A 23671-nucleotide genomic window follows, 5' to 3' on the forward strand; every position below is an offset into this window, starting at 1 on the left:
TGATACCCTCATCATGAGAACTTGCCTTAGTTTGCCCTGTGTTGTGCCCCAGTTTTGATAACATGACAGTTCATAACCTTTCGAACACTCCCTAATGCTGAGAAGGCAGGGCCCTAGAATGATGAGGGAGGGATCCCTCTGCCGTGAGGTCATGGTTGGGGTGGCAGAGGCAGTAAAGAAGGAAGTGAAAGGAAAATAGAAGGTGAGCCTCCCCACTTTGAACCCTTATCTTTGTCCTTAAGGTTCTAAGAGCTGAATGCCAGATTTGTAACGTGTGCTGTTTACCTAGCAGAAAGAGCTTGAGAGACCTCCTGGTGCTCCAAGTTTGTTGCTGTTACACCTGGGTAAATATACTCAGTGTACAAAATTTTTTTTTTTTTAATAACTTGCAGCCTTGCAAATTCAGTGAGAATCAGGGCACTGAGAATCAGGCTAGGATCTTTCTGGTTCCTCCTGAAATCTCCAGTTCTAACATTCTGTAAGTAGAACTCAGTTAACAAATCTAGTACTATGTAAACCAGGGCAGAAGTCAGCTTTTGCTCTGAGCTATGTGAGCTCAGCAGGTGAACACAAATAACCAGTAAAAACTTGTTTAGATCAGCATTTGTGATGCTGACCAGGCAAGATTCAAGAATAACGTGTCGTTTTTAATATTTCAAACTTAACCTTAGTCTTGAGTTCTTCTGTTCTGAGGAAATGTGATTACTAATGACTGACTGGTCTAGAGGCTGGTAATGAGTGTAGTGCCATCCACCTCTACATCTCTAGGATTAACCCTGACTAGAAAAATGATAACCAGTATCTTCACTGACTGAAGTCTGTTTAGTGGCCAATGTGGTGGTTTAAGATCCAGCACCCTGTAAGACACATCTGGCATCTTGTCTCTGTGCTTTAAACTTGAAAGTACCCAGTAAACCGTAGTTACACCTAATTTGCATTATACTGTACACTAAAAGTGCAAATGAGGTAGTATATATAGGGCAACTACATTTGCAGCAATTAGTTAATCTGTCACTGCTGCACAGTTGTTTAAAATATATTCCTTAAACAGAAGAGAGTGTCTGTGCAGTCTGTTAAAAGATGTACTAACTAGATTGTTGTGCCAACAAATCATTACAAGTATATAGGATTGAGAAATAATTTCTAGATGCTAGGTGATCAAGTACTGCTGGAGAAATACTGTATGTCCATGTAAGTAAACTATAATAAAATGCTGGTATAGTTTTTTATGGAAAGAGCCAAGAAACAAACTTTTGGTCAGTTCCTGGTAAGTATTCATCTGTTGTTTGGCCATTTGGTGTTTACTGACTATCGCTGGTAGTGGTGTCTGTTCACTGTCAGGAAAGATGTTGACAGGCCCTTTTGATGCAGGACCCAAGTTTGTAAACTCAGAGGTAAAGCTGTGCATGATGGGAGAGGCAATGACCAGCAGAGGCAGGCAAGTTTTGTGAACCTTTTACATGTGAATACCACCACAGAGCATCGGTGGGGAGATGAGATCTGGCACTATAGATGGTGGATAAAAAACTATTGATACTTTTGCAGTGCCATGCTATGAATGCAAAAGATTTGCATAATGGTTGGTGTGCAAATGGCTAAATGGCTTTGGACTGGGGAAAGGGGGCAGCTCTTCATAAAGGAGGACACAGGATGAGCTGCTCCAAACGTAGGTAAAACGGAAGCACTTGAGCTGGGAATAGACAGCCTAGTTTCCCACTTCAACTTCACAGAGGAGTGCATTAGCAGAAGGAAGAGCATTGTATGGAACATGCACACAGAGCAGAATTCCACTATGGAGGGCAGCAGGAAACCACCATTGTCAGTTGTATTCTTCTGCCCACATCCCATTCATGCAGTTACAGAATTACGCATCCTCCTTACAAGCATTTGTACCAGTAAACCTTCCATGCCAGCAGGTACTTTTTCCTGACTTTACAAATAGAATGGAGAAAGCTATGTCATTCCTGTAGCAAGCTGAAATCAAACCTCCCAATAACATTTAACATCCTGCAGTGTTTGTGTACAGTGTGGGTGGACAAGCCAGTTGTTCCATCCTCCATTGTGTCTTCTGCTTTCAACCTTTGCTGCTACCTTCATGCCAGATTTCACCAGGGCCCAAGTGGAGTAGCAGCAAGGTTCTCTGACCCCACATGGGACCTATCCATGTTGTTTTGATCCACAGCTACAAGCAGAGTAAATCTGGGCCTATGCACCATTGTGTTGATACGGTGTGATTTTTATTCCACTCCTATGTGAAGTTAAACCACTGCAACTTTATGTGTGGGCAATATGTTGGTTCAAATGGGGTTAAGATAAACTGTGCTTCAAGATAAACTAATCGAAGCAATTGTTTAACTAAATTTGGAATAAGTTTAAACCCATTCAAATTCATGGCTATATGAGCCCTATTGTTAAGAGGTAATTATCTGAGCTCTCAACCCTCCTTTTTCTGAGGCTGGGCAGCTGACCTGCAGGCAGCACTGAGGAGTCACATCCTCCACATAAGCAATGCCAAATATTTGGCAGTGAAATCCAGTTTGGAAGGATGTGCCTGAGACCCTGTGCTTTGAGACTTGGACAGAATCTCTTGGAGATCTGGCTGGAACCTTGAAACTGGACCACCTCATAAAGTAATTCCCAGGGCACGTAACTGAGAACAGAACTTTCTTCATCCAGAGTTCCTGCTGAAACATTCAAGAGTGCCTTGGGTAGAGTCCAGCGTTGTGATTTATAGACAAACCACAGGCCAGGAATGCACAGTCTAAGTTCCTCTCCCAGTAACTGCTCAAAACGTTAAGAGAAGAAATGGCTATTGTTTCCAAAAGCAGAGAACTCAGGAACCATTAATACTTTTTACTACTATAATTCTACCAACCCCTTTGCGAAGTAGGGTTGCGTTGTCTGCATTTAACCAGTGGCAAAGCTAGGAAGTACGTTGTCCAAGGGCACACTGCAAATCGGTGTTAGGGATAGATCCAGCACATCCTAAATCTCACTCCCCTCTTTGCACCTTATGCATTTCAAGCCATTTGAACGATCTAAAGCTACTGCCAGAGTTTCTGGCCTAGGTTGGCATAGACAGCAGCTCAATAGCCTTTTCCAGAAGAGGACTCCTGCGTGTTCTCTAGTTCAACCTTAATATTTGAAAACTGTGTCTTGGGGCAGTTCTTGGGTCTACTATGCTGCCATCAACTTCAGTAGTTGTGTATGTGCTGTGATGAATTAGACACACACCGCATCTGGGATATGCTAGTGCCTCAGCCCTCTGGCCATGCCAGCCTTGCTTTCTCCAAACTGGGTTGCTGTGCCAGGCGATCAGGCCCCTTTCCAGTGCACACCTAGGCAAGAGCATCCCCAGCTTCAGACTCCGACTGCAGCCAGATCTGTGTGAGAAGATTCAGTCAACACTCATGTCTACATCCCATGTGGAAAGAGTAAACCCCAAATTAATACGGTCTTGTACTGTACAGAGGGGTCTGCACCACTCAAGCTCATAAAAATCACCCTTTCCTTTGATACGGAGAGAGATGCACAACTCCCTGCCACCTCCAGATATGAATTGTACATATTGTGGTTATGTTAATACCAGGAAATAAATGTATTAACTACAAAAGGTAAATTTAAGTGATTGTAAGAGTTAGCGACAGAACAAAGCAGATTAACACGCAAATAAAATACAACTTCTAAGCTTAAGGTCTTAAATTAGTTAGCAGTAGTCATTTCTCACCAGGTATTTTGATTTTTGGGCAGGTTGCAGAAATTACCCTGCTTGCTGCTTATATCTTGGGGTATCTTATTTACAGATCTGATCCCTTTTCAAGCTTGGGTTCAGTACTCCTTCCTCTTTTTCCTTAGGGCTATGTCTACACTAGCCCCAGAACTTCAAAAGGGGTGTGATAATGAACCTAATAGAAAGATGCTAGTGAGGCACTGTCATGAATATGCAGTGCCTCATTAGCATAATGGCAGCCATGGCACTTTGAAAGTGCTGCTTTCGATCACACGCATCTCATCTACTTGGGCTGCACACTTCAAAATCCCCTTATTCCTATTTGGTTTTAAGAATAAGGGGCTTTTGAAGATGGGGGGGTCCCTTCAAAAGGCCCCTGTCTACATGGGCGGCACGCAATTTGAAAGCGGCACTTTTGAATCGCTGTGGCTAGCATATTCATGGCAGCACCTCATTAGCATCTGCTGAAGTGTCTCATTTGCATCCCCCTTTCAAAAGGCAAGGGCAAGTTTTGGGACAATAATTTACCAATTTAGGTGGCCTCCCCCAGCACTGTGCACTAAGACCATCATGGAGATGGTTTTACTAAAGTACTGAGAGTGCTTCCTCCCAGTGCTGGTGGTGTGACCACCAGTGATGGTGCAGTTGCACTTTAATGCTGCAAGTTTAGATGAAGCCTTACTGTCAGTCTTGTTTATTCCTCAATGGCCCATTGAGGCTGATGGTCTGTTGTCTGGTGGTTATCTCCCAAACACACACATTGTAACTGTTATATAGTCCCTATTCCTAACTATAGATACAGAAATTATACATGCATACAAAGTGGCACATTCAGTAAATCCTAACCTTTCCTATGACAGACATCTTAGTTATGCCGTATGTATTCTTCATTTCTGTTGAAACTATGGGGTGTAATGTCATGTGCTTGCTGAGGAAACAGGTTTTCTTTAATGAAGTATCTTAAGGGTCCTGGAATGTCTGGCACTGGGAAATGGTGTAGCTGTGTTGGTCTCAGGATATGAAAGAGACCAGGTGGGTGAGGTAATATATTTTATTGGACCAACTTCTGTTGGTGAAAAAGAAACAAGCTTTTGAGCTACAGAGTTCTGACTACTTGAGAACTGAAGGGTAATCAGTGTGTTGTAGCTAAATGCAAATACAAGGTATAACTCATTACCATATATGTTAACTCCTAATGCTTAACAAAAGACCAAGATGAAATGAATAATTAACACCTTTGCCTTTGTTATCTGGAATTTTTCTGCATAGGAAACTATAGTAACTCATCTGTGTTTACCAGGTGCTTTCTGGACATAAATCAGTGGGACACACCTCTTCTGACAAGTGACTGGAATGCACAAGTGCTTCTATACAAAAATCCTTGTTTTTATAGTCTATAGCACAGATCTAAAACAGTAGTAATCTAGAGCATGTGAGACATGGTTATCCAAAGTCTGAGCTGGTGTTCCAGTAACCAGGCTTGCAGGGGCCAGTTTTCAACAGTTAGAAATCTTCCCCTGCTGCTGGTGCACGCACAGGGAAGAGGGGTTGGATCTCTGTTGTAGGTTCCAGCTCCACCACCCCAATTCTCAAGGATTGTACCCTTTGGCTAAATTATTCCTATGGTGCTTCTTACTTCCAGTGAATGGTATCTGAGTTCACAAAGTGGCTGTTGATATGTCAAATCCCATTTTCAACAATCATAGGACAAAATTGGATGTGGGAGGCATAGTGTGTTACAGGTTGTAGTGAGACATAAAATGAGCATGTCAATATTAAGTATATGGTTTTTAGTGTCTAACGATCCTCTGAATTTAAGACATGCTTGCTTTTTGAAGACGGTAGATTTCCTTTGAGGACAGGGACTTGAGAGGTCAGATATGGAATAACTGTTTTGTGAAAAGTGTTCACTAACGGGAGGCACAAAAATGGTAAAAGACAAACATTCTGAAAGTTCATTTAAGAGCACAGTAATTGTCTGATTTTAGCTCCACTGGGAAGTCTGTGGCTGAGGTACACCATATGTTGTAACAGCTATGTGAAGCGCTTACGGATCTTGAAAGGTGGAAACCTGGCTGCTTATCTGAATCCTAGGAACTATCCCCACAAAGCCCCAACCCCTAACCAAGCTGTGCATACATGAAATAATGGCCATTGGGGATTTTATTTCACATAGGCTTGCCAGAAGATCCACCATGCAATATTCTGAATGCTTAAGATGTAAAACCAGTGAAGGAAGCTGAAGTACTGTAAAGCATTCAGTGGCTGCCTTTGCTATGCCATTCGGGGAGTGATTTTTGCAGGCCTACGTTCAGCAAAGCCAATCCAGCTCAGATCCTCACAGGTATTGAGGCCTCGGGCATCCATTGAAATCACTCAAAACAAGAAAGATTACCTTTGTTTCAGGAGCATAATTATCACCGGTGTTGAAAAAAAATCCTCTTTTGTCCTCCTGAAGCAGTAGCCCACACCATGGAGAGTGCATCCTACCAGGGGTATTTCTCCTCCTTCCTGCGAGAGCACAGGTGCTGGGAGTAGGGATGCTACACACACCCCACACACACACCCACACTGGCTTGACGTGGCTTCCATTATCTACGGGGTTTACAGTTGGGTTGAATGTCTCTCCGCAGCCCCCTGGGAGAGGCGGCGGTCAGCGCGCTGGTGGCCAGGGCACCTTCCCTCAGCCTGTGTGGGCAGCAGGGCGCTTCGCGCCACACCGCGGCAGGTGCTCTCTGCCGGCAGGGACAGCGCTTGTGCTGACATCACTAACCCAGACTCACGCGCCTCTGAGGGGCAGTTTTACCGACACACGTGCAGACCCGGACTGACTCTGCCCTGGGCAGCCCAGGCCCAGCTGCTCCAGTCGCGTCCAGGGGCACCTCGAAACACGCAGGCGCAGCAGCCGGCGTAAGTGGGCTTCGCCCGCTCCCTGGCGGCCCTCTGGCCTGGCGCCGCGCGCGCACCAGGAGGCGCGTGCCAAAAGCACCAGAGCGGCACGAGCCCCGCCCACATCGCGCCCTTCCCCCAGCCGGGCAGCCTCGCACGCGACGGGGCGCGCGCCCGCCACCGCCGTTCCTCAGCGCTTCTGCGCCCCCGCGCTCCGGACTCCCGGTTCCGGAGCAGGCGCAGAACGGCTCGAGGGGTTGCGCATGCGTAGAGAAAGACGTTTGGGAGTTGTTCCTTGCGTGGCGAAGACGGGCTTTACGCATGCGCGAACACTCGAGGCGACAGAAAGCTCTCTGCTCGCGGTTAGGAGCAACGGTCGACGCTTATTCTACACATGCGCCGCAGATCCCGCGCATGCGCCTTGGGCGGAATTGGCTGCTGTCCGGTTGTTAGTGCCCAGGGGTGCGGAGCGGACGGAGCCCGCCCCGCCCAGCAGAGGTCAGAGGGGGTCTGGGGTGGGGTGGGGTGAGCGAGCCGGTGCAGGAAGGCAGTTGCTTTGACAGCGCTGTGACAACTGCTTGTTCCCGTGGAGACGATGCTAGGCGGCAGTGCTGTCATCGCGGTGCCGTCACCCTTGTGACGTCACTGCTGCGCCGCGGCGCCGGGGCCGCTGCTGTGACGTCACAGGTACAGCACGGACCCAGGTCCCCACGCTTGTGGTGGGAAGGCGATGCTGGGAAAGGGGGCAAGCCCAGCAGTGGGGGCGACAGGCCGAGCCCTCCCCGTCCCAACAACCCTCCCCACCCAACCTGGACTGGGTCAGAGCCAGGCCTAGGGCAGCACAGTGCTAGAGCGCGTCGCTTTTGCCAGAGCAACCAGAAGTCCTGTGGCACCTAAGAGGCTAACACATTAATTGGCGGAGAAGCTTTTGTTGGCAAAGACCCGCTTCGTCAGACGCATCACAAAGCGGGTGTTTGCCCACAAAAACTTATGCTGCAATAAATTTCTTAGTCTGTAAGGTGCTGCAGGACTTCTCGTTGTTTTTGTGGCTACAGACTAACAGGGCTACCCCTCTGATAGCTTACGAGGAAGACTGAGGACAACCCCAGAACTTTTTAAAGAGATGAAAACATGACGTTTCAGTGCACAAAGGAACCTCTAACTATTAGGGATTAGAGTGAGGCTTTCATGGAGGGTAGATAATCCCAACACTTTGTTTGGAGTAATGTCTGGATGCTGTATGTGAAGCAACAAAGGTTTATTACAACCAGCTGGTGGAGTGATTCTGAACTTGGTTGTGTTTCAGAATGCACTGGCAGGCATCAAGTTATGAGTGGTTATATAGAGAGCTGATAGGCAGAGGAAAGAATGGGAGCAGGCAGTAAGGAGAAGAGCATAATCAATGAACAATCAGTGAGCAATCCAGATGAATTAACAAACAATCTGGGAGTTACAAAGAGTTTCCTTGTGCAGTTTACAGAACATTTTATCTATAAACAAGTCCTTTGAAGAGTGCGGTGGTCAACACCGATGTGTGAAGTGGTGATGTCTGTAATACACCAATGTCTCATCTGGTATCTTCACAGGGACATGACCGTTCACGTTATCTCTACAGAATCAAAGCAGGTGGGCAATGCAGGATCAAAGCAGAAGGTAGTGAAAGAATCATGTCAACCACCCTTTAACTATAATCCAATTCCCATCCCTGCAGGGTCCCTTCCTGGAATGTGGCTGCCTAGGGGCTTATTTACACCAGCTGGGATGCCCTCCCCAGATGGCTGGGGTTGAGGGGCTTACCAGACTCTACTTTGGAACAGTGGTTCTTAGCAAATATCATGGCCTACTTCAGAATTTTATCCTATAGCTTCATACCAAGGGTTTTCATGCATCTTCCTCTGAAGCCTCTGGTACTGGCTATTGTTCAAGACAGCATATCAGACTAGATAGATCTCAGGTGCAATCCAGCGTGGCAATTCCTGTGTTCTGCAGCAGTGATTCTTAAACTGTGGGCCAGGACCCAAAAGTCAGTTGCAGCCCAATTTTAGTGGCGTTGCCAAGGCCAGCCTCAGCTTTGCTGGGACCTGGGACTGATGCTGAAACCCTGAGCTCCACTTCCCCTCAGGGTGGTGGGGCTCAGGCTTTTGCCCCTTCTCTTTCTATCCAGAATGGTGGGGCTTGGGTTCCAACCCCTTCTCCCTCTCCTGGGGTAACAGGTCTTGTGCTGTGGCCTCTTTTCTCCTCTCTTTGACTGGTGGGGAGCATGCTCTGCCCCTTCCGTGTTACCTTGTAACTCAGTTGTCAGAAAGGGGTCCTGGTGCAATGACATTTGTGAACCCCTGTTCTATTGTTATTGTTCTGTGAATTGAAGATTTCAGTATCTACTGTGGCATCTATTCTTAGAATTAAATTCAGGAAAAGTTAAATTTTGTATGATTTAGAAAAAGGACAAAACATTTTTCATATCTTGGTCCTCATCATTTTCTCATATGATACTGACATCTTTTATGATGTGCTTTAGGATCTACTGATGAAAAGTGCTATATAAGAATTAGGTGGTATTATCTATTACTATGGTGTAGGTGCATTGACTTCAGTGGTAAAGTGAAGCACAAGTGTAAGTGTTTGCAAGATCAGAGCCTTTATTTTTGTCATCAGTAAATATGTGTCTATTATGGTAATTCTCAAAGGGCCTAGTCCTGACTGGGGCCCAATTGTTCTGGGCACCGTTCAGATGTTAGAAAATGTCATGTCTCCAGGGAGAGACAGGCAGTATTTTAGCACTGAAAAAGTCCCAAGTGGGATTGAAGTTCACGTTTCATTGAGATCCATGGGATGGGGATAGCTTGGTGCCGCTGCTGCTATTTGGATGGACGTAGTTTTTTTGCATGCTGCTTTACAAATGTATCTTTGTTATTGAAACAGCTAGAAATGTTTTATATATCAGTGTTAGAGTCGAAGAAAGATTTTTGTGTATGATTTCTCCCTTGGCCCTGTCTTTGTATGGTCCTAGGCATAGCCGATGGAAACGCCCCATTATATGGTACAGCAGCATAAACGGTGTGATGATAAATACTTTATTCTTGACCAGTCAGTCTCAGACTATTTTTCAGGAGTGACAGAGAGTTACCCGTGCAAGTCTGTATTCTGTCAAAACAAAAAAGCAGTCAAGTAGCACTTCAGGAGAGTGCAAAGCTCTTGTTTATGGTTTCTGGAATTAATTTTTTTGAGATGCAGGCAACAGAGGATTTTGAGTGTGGTGGTGGCCTTTTCTTCTTATGCAATAATCTGCAGAAAGGAAATAAATGGGAATTCCTGTTCTGAATTTACATTGTGTGATATGAGAACTCAAAAACAGCATTCAGATGGGGAGAATAATAACGGTAAGTAACACTGCAAACTGGATACTAAGGGGTCTGGAACTGCAGTTAGGAAGAGAAAAAGTAGTTTACAGGAGAGAAGTGTGAAAATACATTTTGGGAACAGTGAACCAAACCAGAAAATAGACATGGTCAGCGTGATAAACAGGTAGCATAATTAGGGAGACCTAAGACTCTTTGCCTAGAAAGTGATATGAATGGCATTTTGTAATTGCATCTGTACTAATATATCTTTTTTGTGACAGGATGATCAAAACTACATGCTGTATTCAAGGAGTGGGCATATTATAGATTTTGGTAGCATCGTGATATTTCCAGCTTTATGATATTTTCTGATCCCCCTCTTTCCTAATGGTTCCTAACATTTTTAGCTTTTCTGATTGCCATTGCACACTAAGATGTTTTCTGCAAACTCAGGGCACAAGGAAGCCATATCCTTGGGACAGTCCAGCAGTAGTGAGTCTGCCATACTGCATTTACAGAGGATTGTGTTTGTTACAGATGCTACTATGATGAACATGGTATAAGAGCTTATGCAGAACCAGATAAAGAGAGGCTGCATGAGAGCAGGTGTATGAGAGGCATAGAGGTCCCTGCTGCCCAGGAAAGTCTGCTTTGGATCTGTGGGTTTTCTCTCCAGCAGCAATGGGAAGTACCAAGAACTGCAGGAAAGTTTGTGGTTGCTGTTCTCAGGTTGAAAATATTCCAGGGGGTCTCTTATTGCTATGTTCTCCAGCACAAATACCAGTTCTTTCCCCATGTTGTGTTTTGACTGGCTTGACTGAAGACTGTGCCAGGAATCTTCAAGATCTTCTGTAACTAGTATTCCAGGGAGCGGGTTTGACATTTATGGTGCCAGCACAGCAGCAGCACAGAGCCCTCCCTCTTCTCCATTGGGAACTTTCTATAATTGAAAAACTAGAGACATGTGGAAAAAGAAGCATTGAATTCCATTTTTAAAGGAAGAGGTGCTACCAGATGTCCCTCGACTTTCACCATATCCCTGGCAATCTCCTTAAGTCTCTTCAGGGACTATCAGTGCCACTACTTTGTGGGTCTGCTTTTGAGCGAGGTGATGCATCCCTCCAGATACAGGTGTGCTGCTTTTTTGCAGACCAAGCAATGGCTGGTATGCAGACTGGCCCAGTTCTCCTGCTGTTCAGTGTGGGGTGCTGCAGCTGTATCATCCATCCCTCAAAGAACTCCACATCAGAATGCACATTCGCTTTCAAGGCTGTGCTGCTGATGGAGTTGCAGGAATATGAAACCAGCAGGGCTCTCTGTAGGATGCTGTGCTCTTTGCTTTTTCCTTAAGAGAACAACGAATAATAGTAGCGGAATCAGACCCGTAATTTTTAAAGGGTCTGATTTTTTTCCACCTTACCAATGGTTAGTGCCTCGTTCCTCCAGTTATCCTGTTGAAATCAAGGGAATAATCACAGATAAAATGTAGTTAAAATCAGTAATGGTGGCAGAATCAGGATGTTTGAGAGGGAGGCCTTCATGAATAATGGACAAGGAAGTATATTTGGCAACAAGGTAAAAACCCAGTGTCTAAAGAACATAGATGAGGTGTCTTGAGAGACATCTACCCCAGACCCGCACTTTTCTGGTGATGAGATTGAGGTGACAGAAGAAGAGATCCTGGAACAAATTGATTTAAAAACAATAAGTAAGCAGGCCTAGGTGATGCATCAAAAAGTCCTGAAGAAGCCAAGCTGCTAGCAAAACAACATGCAGTCTCAGCAAAAATTACTAGTGCACCACAAGATTAGAGGGTAGCAAATGTTTTACCTATATTTTAAAAAAGTTTATAGGTGTGAGCTAGACCAATAAGCCTTGCATTTGTACCTTGTAAATTGGTTGAAATGATATTTCTTTAGAATGCATATGGTTCATTTTATTGTGTAGTTATGATTTCCATAGACTACTTGGTGGGGAAAAGCCTGAAGCAGCTGAACCCTTGCAATCCCTCTTAAATCCTTAGGTAGCGGATCTCACAGACAATTTTAATGAAGTTCAGTCACCGAGAGGTAGCTGTGTTAGTCTGCATCTTCACAAAACAGAACAAGCAATCCTGTAGCACTTTGAAGATTAATAAAATAATTTATTAGGTGATGAGCTTTCGTGGGACAGACCCACTTCTTCAGATTTGGAAAATTCTGAGTTCAGCTATGTAAAGGAGAGGGGAAATCCTATGTAAAATCTAGCACCTGTAGGGTTGTGTGTCCTGTCTGCCAAATACCCTGGCCAAGAGAGGCATTCCTCTTACCTCCTTCTCCCAGTTTTTCCAGGTCCCAACATCCACTTTTGATGATCTTGTTTCATGTGACATCCCATTTCCAAGTCCAAAAGTGTTGCGTGGCCAAATTACTTTTGGAAATGCTGGCTTAGAGCAGTGTTCCTAACCTGGGGTCTGCAGACCACTGGGGGGTCCGTGAGGGTATTACAGGAGGTCTGTGGCGGGGGGGAAGATAAATAAAAATGATCACAGAAAAGAAGTTTTTAAATAAATTTCAATGTTACAATCAATTATTATTTTTAAATTAAGTATCTTGCAATAATGTTATCAATTGATGTCTGAAAATCTATGTTGTGGTTTCCTTTTTCATTTAATGATATGTACTTATTGGCTAGAATTGCTTTGATGGGGGTCTGAATGATTTTGAGCAGTAATTGGGGGTTCACACTAGTGAAAAGATTGGGAATCACTGATTTAGAGAGATTAAGACTATTTTTTAAAATGGTCTCTGTACTTTGCTGGGATTTTGTGTAAAGTGACCGGTGTCATGGTTTGCTAAGTGCCCTTCCTCAGGTCCTGCAAGGATTGTTAACCACCAGTGAAAGCAGCAAACGCTGACAGTGAGCAGAAAGCTGGTTGGTGGGAGTGTTCCCAGGCACAGGCCAGGAGCAGAAAAAGCGTTATACATGTCAGGTCAGCCTATTAAATGGCACACTGACCAAAAAAACCCTAAATTCCGCACAGTGATGGTGTGGGTGTTCAGTGTAAAAGTATGCATGTGGTTTTAGTTCCACTTTCTGACATTCACTTCCTGACCCTTTTATTTTTTCATAAAAACAACAAGAAGTCTGTGGCACCTTATAGACTAACGGATATTTTGGAGTATAGGCTTTTGTGGGCAAAGATTAGATACAATGTCTTTTTAATAAAATCTCTGTCTCAAATCCTGAATTCCAGTCCATTGATAAAGTAGGAAACATGCTTTTGTGTATGTGATAACAATGTCTAATGTCAGGAGTCTACTTTGAAAAGCTTGTGTCTCACCTCCTAACATTCCTTGTGTCTATTGATAGTTCAGTGGTTGACAATACTTTGTGTCAGTTACGTGCCATGTCTTGTCAGGATTTTCCTGCACTGATCCTCAGAGTTCCACCCTATTCCAGAGTAGGCCTGCACCGATCATTATTCATTAACACTTGTTTATTTCTTTTGTTTAGATGCTATGATGAAGCTCCTTCGAAAGCCTTCTAGCACATCATGAAGATCTTGGGGCACCTTCTATACAGTGTGCCTTGCCCATCTGCTGTCAAACTGGGCCAAGCACAAGGAAGTCACCTAAATATGAATGATAACCAATGAGCTCCGCAAAGATTGTGCTAGGCTTAATGGCTAAGGTGTAAATATAGAGGATGAAATACTGGACCAGCCAGAAACATGCTCACTGTTGTTCTTGTTGGAATTCAGAGCTTGCATATCTCTGGAATGGTGCATAAGTCAAAATGAGGACTAAGTCATCAAAGGAGGCAGGCCTCCATTGACCCAGTTCATTACTCCTACCCTTTCCAACACTCTGAAGCCAAGCTGAGTGCATTGAGACTGGTGACTAATGGATGAGTTGGATGATGATTTTAAAGAACTCTGTGCTAACCTGTTGAGCAGGGTGAAGAAAAAGCCTGGAGATGCTGAGGGAGGAAGGAAGGTTCAGAGCGAGACAAGGAGCGCTGCAACAAAAAGCCAGTTGAAAAAGAGCAAGTCAGCTGCTAAAAGCAAAAGCCAGTCCAGGTCTTCTGTTAGAAAGAAAGTGGGCTGGCCAGGGTACACAGCCCCCAGTGGGCAGGCATTGGGACATGGACCAGATGGTAAAACCACAGCCTGTGGAACTGATGGACCTCCATTGGCAGATGGAAATGGAGATCCTCCTGTCATTCAGTTGCATGCTGTGGCACCAACCTGTAACCAAAACAGCTTGGGAGGTAACTTGTCCAACCTCTGTCTCCTTCCCTCACTCTGAAATATTTGTTCTGAAAAGTACCCTGGGGCTGGAATGACTCTCATGTTCAGTGGAACTTTTCTAAACTTGGCCCAGGGATGGCCTACAAGGCAGTTAGGCTGGTACAAGTAGTGTATTTTGCTCCCCACACCTAGTACGTTAACAATACTCAGCTCATTAGACTGACACCCCTGAATGTTTCTAGCAATTGTTCCTCAACAGTGCTGTCAAGTAGAGGATGTTTCTCCCTTGGTCAGCTGAAGCACAGAGGTGGAAGGGTTCCCCGGTATAACCCAGGTTGCAGAGAGGTGTTGGGCCACTGGGCTCGCAAAGTAGTTTTTTGTTGCACTCTGATAAATGTTCTGGCAAACTACTATGGAACAACCTAAAGAAATGGCCAGGCTGACGCCACTGGGCTACACCGACTCTCAGCCAGCATTCTGGATTCTGACCTCCAGCCTCTGCCAATGATGGGGCCTGATACATCAGCATCTCTCAGGCCCCATCATTGGTGGAGAGGTTGGAAGTCCAAACCTGCGGCACTGGTGGGGAGTTGGTCTGGCCCAGTGGGTAGAACATGGACTAGAGTTCAGGAGAGCCAGGCCCTTTTCTCAGCTCTGCAACTGATCTGCTGGATGACCTGGAGGCAGACATGTCACTCCTCCAGTTCCAGTTTGTCCATCAGTAAAATGAGGTTGATGATGCTGATTGCTTTTGCAAAGCACTTTGAAATCTACTGATAACTGCTTTAGAAGACCTAGGTTGGATTATTATTACAGGGTGAAACATTCTCGCTAAGCCACTTGTGCATCTCGTTGGTCAGAATCAGCATACTCTAAAATCAAGATCAAAACAAAAAGCAGTCAAGTAGCACTTTAAAGACTAGCAAAATAGTTTATTAGGTGAGCTTTCATGGGACAGACCCACTTCTTCAGGGTCTGTCCCACGAAAGCTCACCTAATAAGCTATTTTGCTAGTCTTTAAAGTGCTACTTGACTGCTTTTTGTTTTGATAGTGTATAGACTAGCACAGCTTCCTCTCTGTTACTATTCTAAAATCAAGATTGGCTCAGGTGGCTAGAGGAGGGGGCTTCTCCGAAAACCTGTCCTTTTTAGCTGGGGAGTTAATAGAGATTTGCAAAGCCCCGGATGGAACAGTTAATTAGTTCTGGCTTTTTCCCCCACCAGACAGTGACCTGCGCAGCTGCTCCCAAACAACATCATCCTTTGCTGCTGCTGAACCAGCAACCTTCACCTCATCCCCTGTAAAAATGCTCCAGATCTCAGGTACCAGGCAGCGGGTGGCAGAACTGGTGGTAGAGAGGATGCAGCAGTTTAAGAGAGTGGGACCAAAACAGCTGAAACACACGTCGGGCAACAGCTTGCTAGAGACAGTAACAGATGGAAGCATCCATGATGTGAGCCAGGAGAAGAACCCACCAAGGAATGGTATATGGCTTTTGCAAGTTATTCAAAATATGCAGGGAGTATTGCGTAGTGGTTAGAGTGCTCGACTGGGAGTTGTCTTCAGCATTGCTGAATTTAATTGCCATCTCTGCAACCAGCTCATTATGTGACCTTGGATATATGGCCCTTTCATCAGTAGCTCTCAAAGCACTTTCTTAAGGGGGTCGGTATCATTGAAGATAAATTGAATCCAGTGCAAGTTATTGTTTGTAGGATCTTGGAAAAACTAAGGTCATCTTTGCTACGTGTGGACATTAAAAATGTCCTGGGCCTTTTATATCAGAGCCATGGTTTGCATTAGTTACTCCAGCCAAAGTTCTCCTTCTTCTCTGCTGTATTGTATGGTGGGGTGCTGATAGCCAACCTCCGCCCCAGAGGTGGTTGCATTTCAGTGTTGCTGTGTGTGTAACTTGCACCTTTAAAAAGAAAGGTGCTAGAGAAAGTTCACATTTAATTTTAAGTATTCAGGTCAGTAAAATAACTGAATATAACAGGTTCAGACCTCTTACAAAAATCCATAGAGCTGTCTCTGAGATGATGTCTCCTTCATACTAGAGACCCCTCCGGATCTGCCTGTGAATGAGCCAGACATTGCTCTGGAAGTGGCCCTCCAGCAAGAGCTCAAAGATGAAGTACCTGGAAGTCTGGAAGAGTCAGGCTTATTTTTTTGCCAGATCTGTCAGAAAAACCTCTCAGCAATGAATGCTACACGACGGGAACAGCATGTTAACAGGTGAATAGCTAGTGTTTATTGTTCTCTCTCCAGGGGCCTTCTAGACAAAAAAACTCAGTCGGCCTTGCTGCTGTGGAAAAGGATAAAAGCTGGGGCTGTGCCACAGTAATTTTAACATTGAAGATGTAAGTAAATGTAACCTGTTGTAAGGGTCATAGCCAAGACTGAATTCCCTGTCCGGTGGCTCTCCCTGGAAGTGTGTGGTGAGACCAAGTTTTCCACCATTCTCCCAGCTTGCATCTTATAGTGTAAGCCTCACTGGGATGTGTTAATAAAGAACGTTTGTTAGGGAGTAAGTGATAGTCTATGGAAGCATGTGTTTGACAATCCAAGTTTGAGAGGTGCCAGTCCCAGTCCACAAAGTAGTATATAATATGTACTATGGCAGGGGAGCAACCTGAAGAAATGGCCAGCTAAGGGCATCAGTATATTTCTGGGGTTGGACCTGAGCAGCTTTTATATATCATTGTGTCCATTATGTAGGTAAGAGAACAGCTAGTGTAGTGCATTGTTGTTTAGGGCTTTCTCCAACAGGGAGACCAGTACGAGTGACAGCGTAGTTTCTTTCTTGCTACTCACTTGCATTATGAAAACTGAAGAAATGCATTTTGTGTTCTGAGCCTCTTTTTAATGATATTTGATGACAGGTTCTAGGGTCTCAGATTTCAGCTGCTGTGTCATTTAGTTATAGAGTCATAGGTCAGTGCAGACTATGAATATCAGAGAGGTAGCAATGTTAGTCAGTAGCTTCGAGAACAACAAGAAGTCTTGTGGCACCTTATAGACTAACAGATATTTTGGAACATAAGCTTTCATGGGCAAAGACCCGCTTCATCAGATGCATGAGTCGGGGGGTGGTTTCAGAGGGGTATTTAAAGAGACTCTGAATAGTGCGACTCTTTAAATACCACGCCCCTGAAACCAGCCCCCCACTCATGCATCTGATAAAGCCGGTCTTTGCCCATGAAATCTTCTGTTCCAAAATATCTGTTAGTCTATAAGGTGCTACAAGACTTCTTGTTGTTCTGCAGACTATTAGGTCATTTAGACTGACCTACTATGTAGATATGGCCCTGACTGTGCTAAGGTTATGTTGACCTGATTTGGTATGTGGCTTTAGGATTAAAGGGATACTTTTCATCACTGGAAAACATCCAAATGCTTCAATCCTGGGCTCCATCCATCTTCCAGCTGTTCAGATTCATTGGAAGTATCTGTAGCTACGAAACTTCAGAATGTGTAAGATGTTCTACAGGTGATAAACATTATTCCTGTATATTAACTATTAAGATGTCAAGAGAGAGCCCACTCCTGCTTCCTGATTGAAGACACTAAAACCGTGACAGCAATTCTAAAATGCCATTTAGGAAATTGTCAGCCATTCTAATGTATTAAATGTACGGTGGACTGGCATGACAGAAGGATTTTTTTGGCATGTACTTTTGTGTTCAGCATATTAATCAAAGAGGTAAAGTGATTTATGTGTGATATCCCAAATCAGTGCTGCTGAAATCTTGACATCGTACCATGCCTTTTAGCTGTTTCTCCAAGAAATATAATTCAGAGAAACTAGTTTAGCAAATTTTCAGAGAGATTTTAGAAGCCACTGGAGTAGTTTATCGTCTTGCATGTGGTGTCACAAGAACCTTAGTTATCCTGGCTGAAATTCTGGTCCTCTTAGTGTTCCTCCATTAACTTCAGTGGGCCCAGGAAATCTCCTCTTGAGTCCAGCTGTAGAGTGCTCAGAAGGAATTGTAAAAACTTTTTCAAATGGCCTAAAATAGTCTGACCTGCATAGAAAAGATGACAGTTTGGGGTTCATCTCAGACCTTTGAGAACATAAAAATAGCCATACTGGGTCAGAAAAAAGGTGCATCTAGCCCAATATCCTGTCTTCCAACAGTGGTCAATACCAGATGCCCAAGAGAGGGAGTGAACATTTAGAGAGCTCTCCTTTCCAGTGGTAAAGTGTTCCTGTTTCTAGCTCAGTCAGATGATGGACTTTTCTAGATCGGAGCTTGTCATGGCTAGAAAGGCTGTTAACTGGGCCAGGACATAATCTTGCCTTGAGCTGAGGGAATTTGAGGACAGAAGGAGGATTTCTCTGGCAGGCTGATTTTTTTTAATGGCAGCCAAAAAAAATGGCTCTGAGGTTGGCAATGTTAAAACAAGCCCCAGGGAGAGGGATTAGCAGGCAGGTAATAGAGCTCTAGGTATGTGATAACTGTATTTATAACGTGGCTCTACAGATTATGGCTTCCTTATATATGTTGTACATCAGTTTTAGCGCCTGGTTTGAGAAGGACTCTGTTTATTTAACATGTAATACACACTTCAGTAGGGAATTTTACTTTAGTTATTTTAGGCATTAGAGCTGATCACTGCGGTTCTTCTTTTAATGTGGTTCTAAAACAGCCATGTCACGCTCGTGGCCAGGGGGCTGTAAGTGGCCCAACCAATTTTTTTGTGGCCCTCAACTACATGTTAGTAAAACATCTTAATGCAGCCACCTGATCACACGCCCTTCTCTAGCATGCATGAGCATCAGGGGGCAGGACACGCACCAGTCCTGGTTCCTTGGGCTGTATGTGTCTGGTGCATGTGTATTAAAACCCCAGGGAGCCAAGGGGGTTTTAATACACATGCACTGGACATGGACAGTCCGAGGAGCTGGGATTGGTGTTTGTCCTGCCCCCTGCCACTTGTGCGTGACAGAGAAGGGAGTGTGACTGCTTTAGGGATAGGGACGGTGAAACTGAAGTGGGCTGAGGCAGTGAGGGGCACCTGCCTGGGGCAGCAGTTGGTAGGGGACCGTGGGGGGCAGAGTGATATGGGGAGGAGATATGGAGGGTGCGGTGCAAGCTTCATGGGGCCTGGGTGTAGTGCTTTGGGAGGCAGTGCAAGCATCAAGGGGCCTAAGGGGACAGTTCAGTGGGGGGCTGCACTGTAATGGGGAGCACTGCAGGCCTCAGGGGCCCATGGGGTAGTGCAATGGGGGCTGCACTTCAGCAGGGGGAATATGAGCCCCAAAGACTCTGAAAATGGGGGAGAATGCAGTGCAATGGGGGATTGCAGTGTAAACCCCAGAATGTCTGAGACGGAAGTGCAGAGAAATTGGAGTGGAGGTTTGCAGTAAGAACTGGAGGGAAGAGGGTCTAAGAGCGGGAGAGGAGTGCAGTGTTTCTCCTTCAGTGGAACTGAGAGAAAATCTCCTTTCTGGACTTCAGACAATAGCCACAGAAGCTGTGAGATCCTGACCTGGTCTCTCTCCCATCACCCCTTCCCCTACTGGGGGCCACCCAGTCCCACCCAGTGCCACTTTCCTCTCTCCTGGCTTTCTCTGCGCAGGAAAAGTGTTGGGTTGTGATGTCTTCTATGACCCACCGAAAGAGGCTGAGGGAAAGGGGAATCTTTAACTTCCATAGGGAGAGAAGCTGTTCTTGGGGCAGGACGGGTTTCACCCACCTTATGCAAAGGTGAGAGGGCAATACATAAAATCAGCCAAAGCGCCATTCATCCCTGGTCACAATGACTGACAAAGCAAGCGCTGTGCAAGGGAAATGTTCTGATTTAAGTTCACCCTTTGTGACATAACACCGGGGGCGTTCCACCAGTGAGCTGGTGATCAGTTTCTCTCAATCTTAATCTTCACTCCATTCCCCTCAGATACCACTTCTTTGAGTCAACCCTTGCTGTTGTTCCTTCCAGAACAAAGCTCAAAGCTCCTCCTTTCTTTCATGTTGATAATGCATGACTTTCTGTGTGATAGGTTATCCTCCTTTTTAGAGATGATGGAACTGACTGCACAGAGAATGCAGAGCTAGCTGTAGAACGCTGGCATCCTGATAGCTGGCTTTGCATGTTCACTGCAAAACCATCTGTCCCTTCTTTTGCCTTTTCTGAGTTGTCTTTTCTCCCTGGTCTGCTTTTATCATCTGTGTCTTTCTGCCCTCACTGCTAGGTGTGTCTTTTCTCAAATTTTATGAACTATTAATAAAATTATAAAACAATAAAATTCATATCAAGTATTAATTTCTCAATTAAAAATATTGTATTATATTCAAACAAGACTTTTAAAAATTATAAAATATACCTAAAATAATCTATAATAATAAATAATAAGGACTTTCTGATAAAAGTACATTTTCTTTGGTGGCCCTAAAAGGTATCAGTTTTCACTTGTGCATCTCTGAGTAGGTTTGAGTTTGACATGCCTGTCTAAAGAATTACTGTGAGCAGAGTTTAAAATGCTTTTAAGAGCAACCCTGCTGTATTCCCACAGGTGTCTGGATGAGATGGAAAAGTCACAGGCGCCCTCTTCCAGCAACCCACCAATCCCGGAGTGCCCCATCTGTGGGAAACAGTTCCATGTGCCCAAAAGCCGAGCCAGTCACTTGAAACGCTGTGCTGTCAAGATGGAGGTCCCTCCGCAGTTACTTCTCCAGGCAGTGCATTCTCAGGAATTGGCCCTGGCTGAGGGGGTCCCTGTAGCACCCAGGTGAGCTGAAGCAAATAAACATTGTTACTGGTAATGCCTAAGTGATTAGAGCAGCTGGTGTGGTGGGTGCAGTGATCCTTGTTTCTGATTAGTTGCCGTTAACTTGTGTGTCGTGCTGCATTCTTGCATTTCAGCAATCAGCTCAGCAGGTCAAAGCGAAAAGGCTCCTCCAAAGAGAAGGAGTCAAAGAAAAAGCGGAAGACATCCAAGGTGGAGGCCACAGATGAGGATCTTTTGGTTGCCATGGCAATGTCACGCTCTCTGCTTGAGCAAACAAGGCAGGAGCAAGCCAAACCAGTAACAAGCATTAAACTGGAGCATGCTTTGCCAGTCAAGTGGAACCCTGGAGCAGGTACATATCGAAGTGTTTTAGTGTCAGTGGCTGGTGATTTAGGAGCAGTGTAACACAGTATATAATGTATCGGGAGTGTATGTATGACTGTCCTGTCTGTATTTCCTATCAGTTCTAAGGCAATATATAACTCCTACATAAATCTTAGTTTAAAGGGATATCTGGTTGTCAGTGATGTTCACTGGAGTTCCCTTATTTCACGCTTTCTGTTGTTGGGAATTTAGAAATTGTTGATTTTTTTTTTTTTTTTTTTTTTTCCCTCCACAACAGTGTAGAAATGAACAGCGTAGGGGTCGCTCCATTCTTGCACTGCCTTGTACTCTTCATGACTCATTATCACCCAGCCTGAATCATCTCAGCCTTACCTGTGTCCCCCTGCTGCAGCTGCAATGGATACCTGCTGGAGAATGGAAACTGGCGGTTGCATGCCTTGCTTATGTAGTACGCAATAAAGGCTTTGAAAGAAAGCCAGTTGTGTGGAAAGTAATGAGAAGGGTTGAATGTACTCTTCAGAAGCAGGCTCAAATTCCCCTTAACATCCTCCTGCCACGGCTTCGGTTTCTGAGCTTGCAGCTGCATGAGGGGATGCAGAAGAGGCTTTCAGTGACAAAAGCAGGCTAGTAAGGCACAGGGACTGCTGAATGGCAGTGTTGTGGAGTTGGCTCTACTGTCGGGAAGTGACAAAAGAGACAAACAATGACAATTAGTTTGAGGTGCTGCGATGGTTTCTGGCGGCAGGGGCAGGCAAGCAGCAGCTGCACTGGCAGCTTACCAGAACTTGGGAGATACCCAAAACTTCAATAAAACAGCGAGACTGCAGATCCTGTTGTGTAACAGAACAGTGCATCAGGGAGCCGTAGTTTCGGGGGGTTTTCTCTCTCCATTAAAAATGATGGCAGCTTCAGGGCATGGTGCACAGCTCTGTGAGCTATCCTTCAGGTACCCAGCACTCAGAGGAGCTTTCATGTTGTGTTCCTGCACGCTGTATGATCCATTATATACTTCTTTATTTTGTAGAGAAAAAAAGGCGTAAGAACGCCCCTCTCCAACCTCCTCCATTGTTACTTCAGGATCCAGAGACAGCCCAGAAACGGATCCAAAACCGGATGGCCATGCTACTAACAGAGGAGGTCGAGTTCCCTAGCACCCCTCCACTCCCTGCCAGCAGGATTTTGGAAGATGAGCCTGGGAAGGCAGCCTGGCTTTTACCTTTGCCTAAAGACCAGTGTTGCATTTTGTGGGAGTACAGTACTTTGACAGGACCCTGTGCCCCAGAGTCCTTCTATGCAGTCGGATTAAGTCCTCCTATTGTACCATGGAAACTTGTGCAGGTGAGGTGTTCTTCTGTACTTATTCTCCCCAGGGGCCTGTCCTGGCTACCTTCTTGCTTTCACACTTGCAGTTGTGCTCCTTCAATGTCAGGCCCCGCCACCCTCCAAGATCAGCACGCTCATTGTCACTGCGTGGCTACCCTTCCAGTTTCCACCACAGCCCTACGGGGGTCTGACTTTGTGTATCTGCTTTTAGAACTGAAGGCAAAGGTACCTTCTGGTATGTTTAGACCAGGGATGGACAATAATTTCTGGGGCGGGCAGGGGCACTCCAAAATTTTGCTAAGTGGTCAAGGGCTGCACTTTTCATGGAGTGCATGCTAGGTCTGGGGTGAAGGTTGGGTGCAAAAGGGTAGGGAACTGGGGTGCAGCAGGGCTCTTAGAGCGGGTTCTGATCTGGGCCAGGGTATTGGGGTTCAGGGTCCAGGAGGATGAGTGCAGGAGAGGATTCTGGCCTGTGGGAAGCGTGTAGCAGCAGGTGCAGGGTCTGAGAGGGAGTTGTGAAATGGGGTGGGGGAGGAGGAAGTTGCAGAGGGTTTGGTTGGCGACCTGGGGCAAGGGATATGGATGCAGGGGAGCACCGGAGGTTTCTGGCCTGGTGGAGAGGTGTAGGGCCTGGGAGGGAGTTGAGGTGCGGTGCTAGAGGCAGGGTCTGGCTGGGAGGTGCTTACCTGATCAGCAGCAGTCTTAGGCAGGCCTCCCTACCTGCCAGCAGCTCCAGCCCACTGGCTGCTCATTGTACTTCTCTGAGCTGGGGGGGAAAAGGGCTTCACCCACTGTGCCACCCCCAGCAAAAAATCTCAGCTCCTATTGGACAGAAACCAGCCAATGGGAGTTGAGATATTGTGCTGCACTGCCACTGCCTGCATTTCCCTCTCACCGTCTGGTTTTATGTGCCGCCACCATCTCTGACAAGATCTCTCAGCTCCTCTTGGCTGGGAATGAGCCAATGAGCTGAGAAATTGTGCTGCACTGTCTCCACCCCCAGCAAAATCTCTCAGCTCCCAATGGCCAGCTTCTAGCCAATAAGAACTGAGAGATTTTACTGGGAGCGAGAGCAGTG

At 45.5% G+C, this 23671-nt stretch overlaps 1 protein-coding gene across 2 annotated transcripts in view; it reads left to right on the forward strand.

The window, feature by feature from the left end:
• The first annotated feature begins 6957 nt into the window (after positions 1–6957).
• The window catches only part of SLX4 (SLX4 structure-specific endonuclease subunit), a 35385-nt gene continuing 18671 nt past the window's right edge, over positions 6958–23671 (forward strand). For both annotated transcript variants that reach the window (XM_075010349.1, XM_075010350.1), the window contains exons 1-7: positions 6958–7117; positions 13456–14211; positions 15416–15676; positions 16250–16427; positions 20710–20925; positions 21060–21277; positions 22295–22608. In XM_075010349.1, the coding sequence (XP_074866450.1) occupies positions 13845–14211; positions 15416–15676; positions 16250–16427; positions 20710–20925; positions 21060–21277; positions 22295–22608 (1554 nt within the window). In that variant the 5' untranslated portion in view covers positions 6958–7117; positions 13456–13844. The remainder of the gene's footprint in view (positions 7118–13455; positions 14212–15415; positions 15677–16249; positions 16428–20709; positions 20926–21059; positions 21278–22294; positions 22609–23671) is intronic.

Source organism: Carettochelys insculpta, chromosome 16 (assembly GCF_033958435.1).
Source record: "Carettochelys insculpta isolate YL-2023 chromosome 16, ASM3395843v1, whole genome shotgun sequence".
Lineage (NCBI taxonomy): Eukaryota > Metazoa > Chordata > Testudines > Carettochelyidae > Carettochelys > Carettochelys insculpta.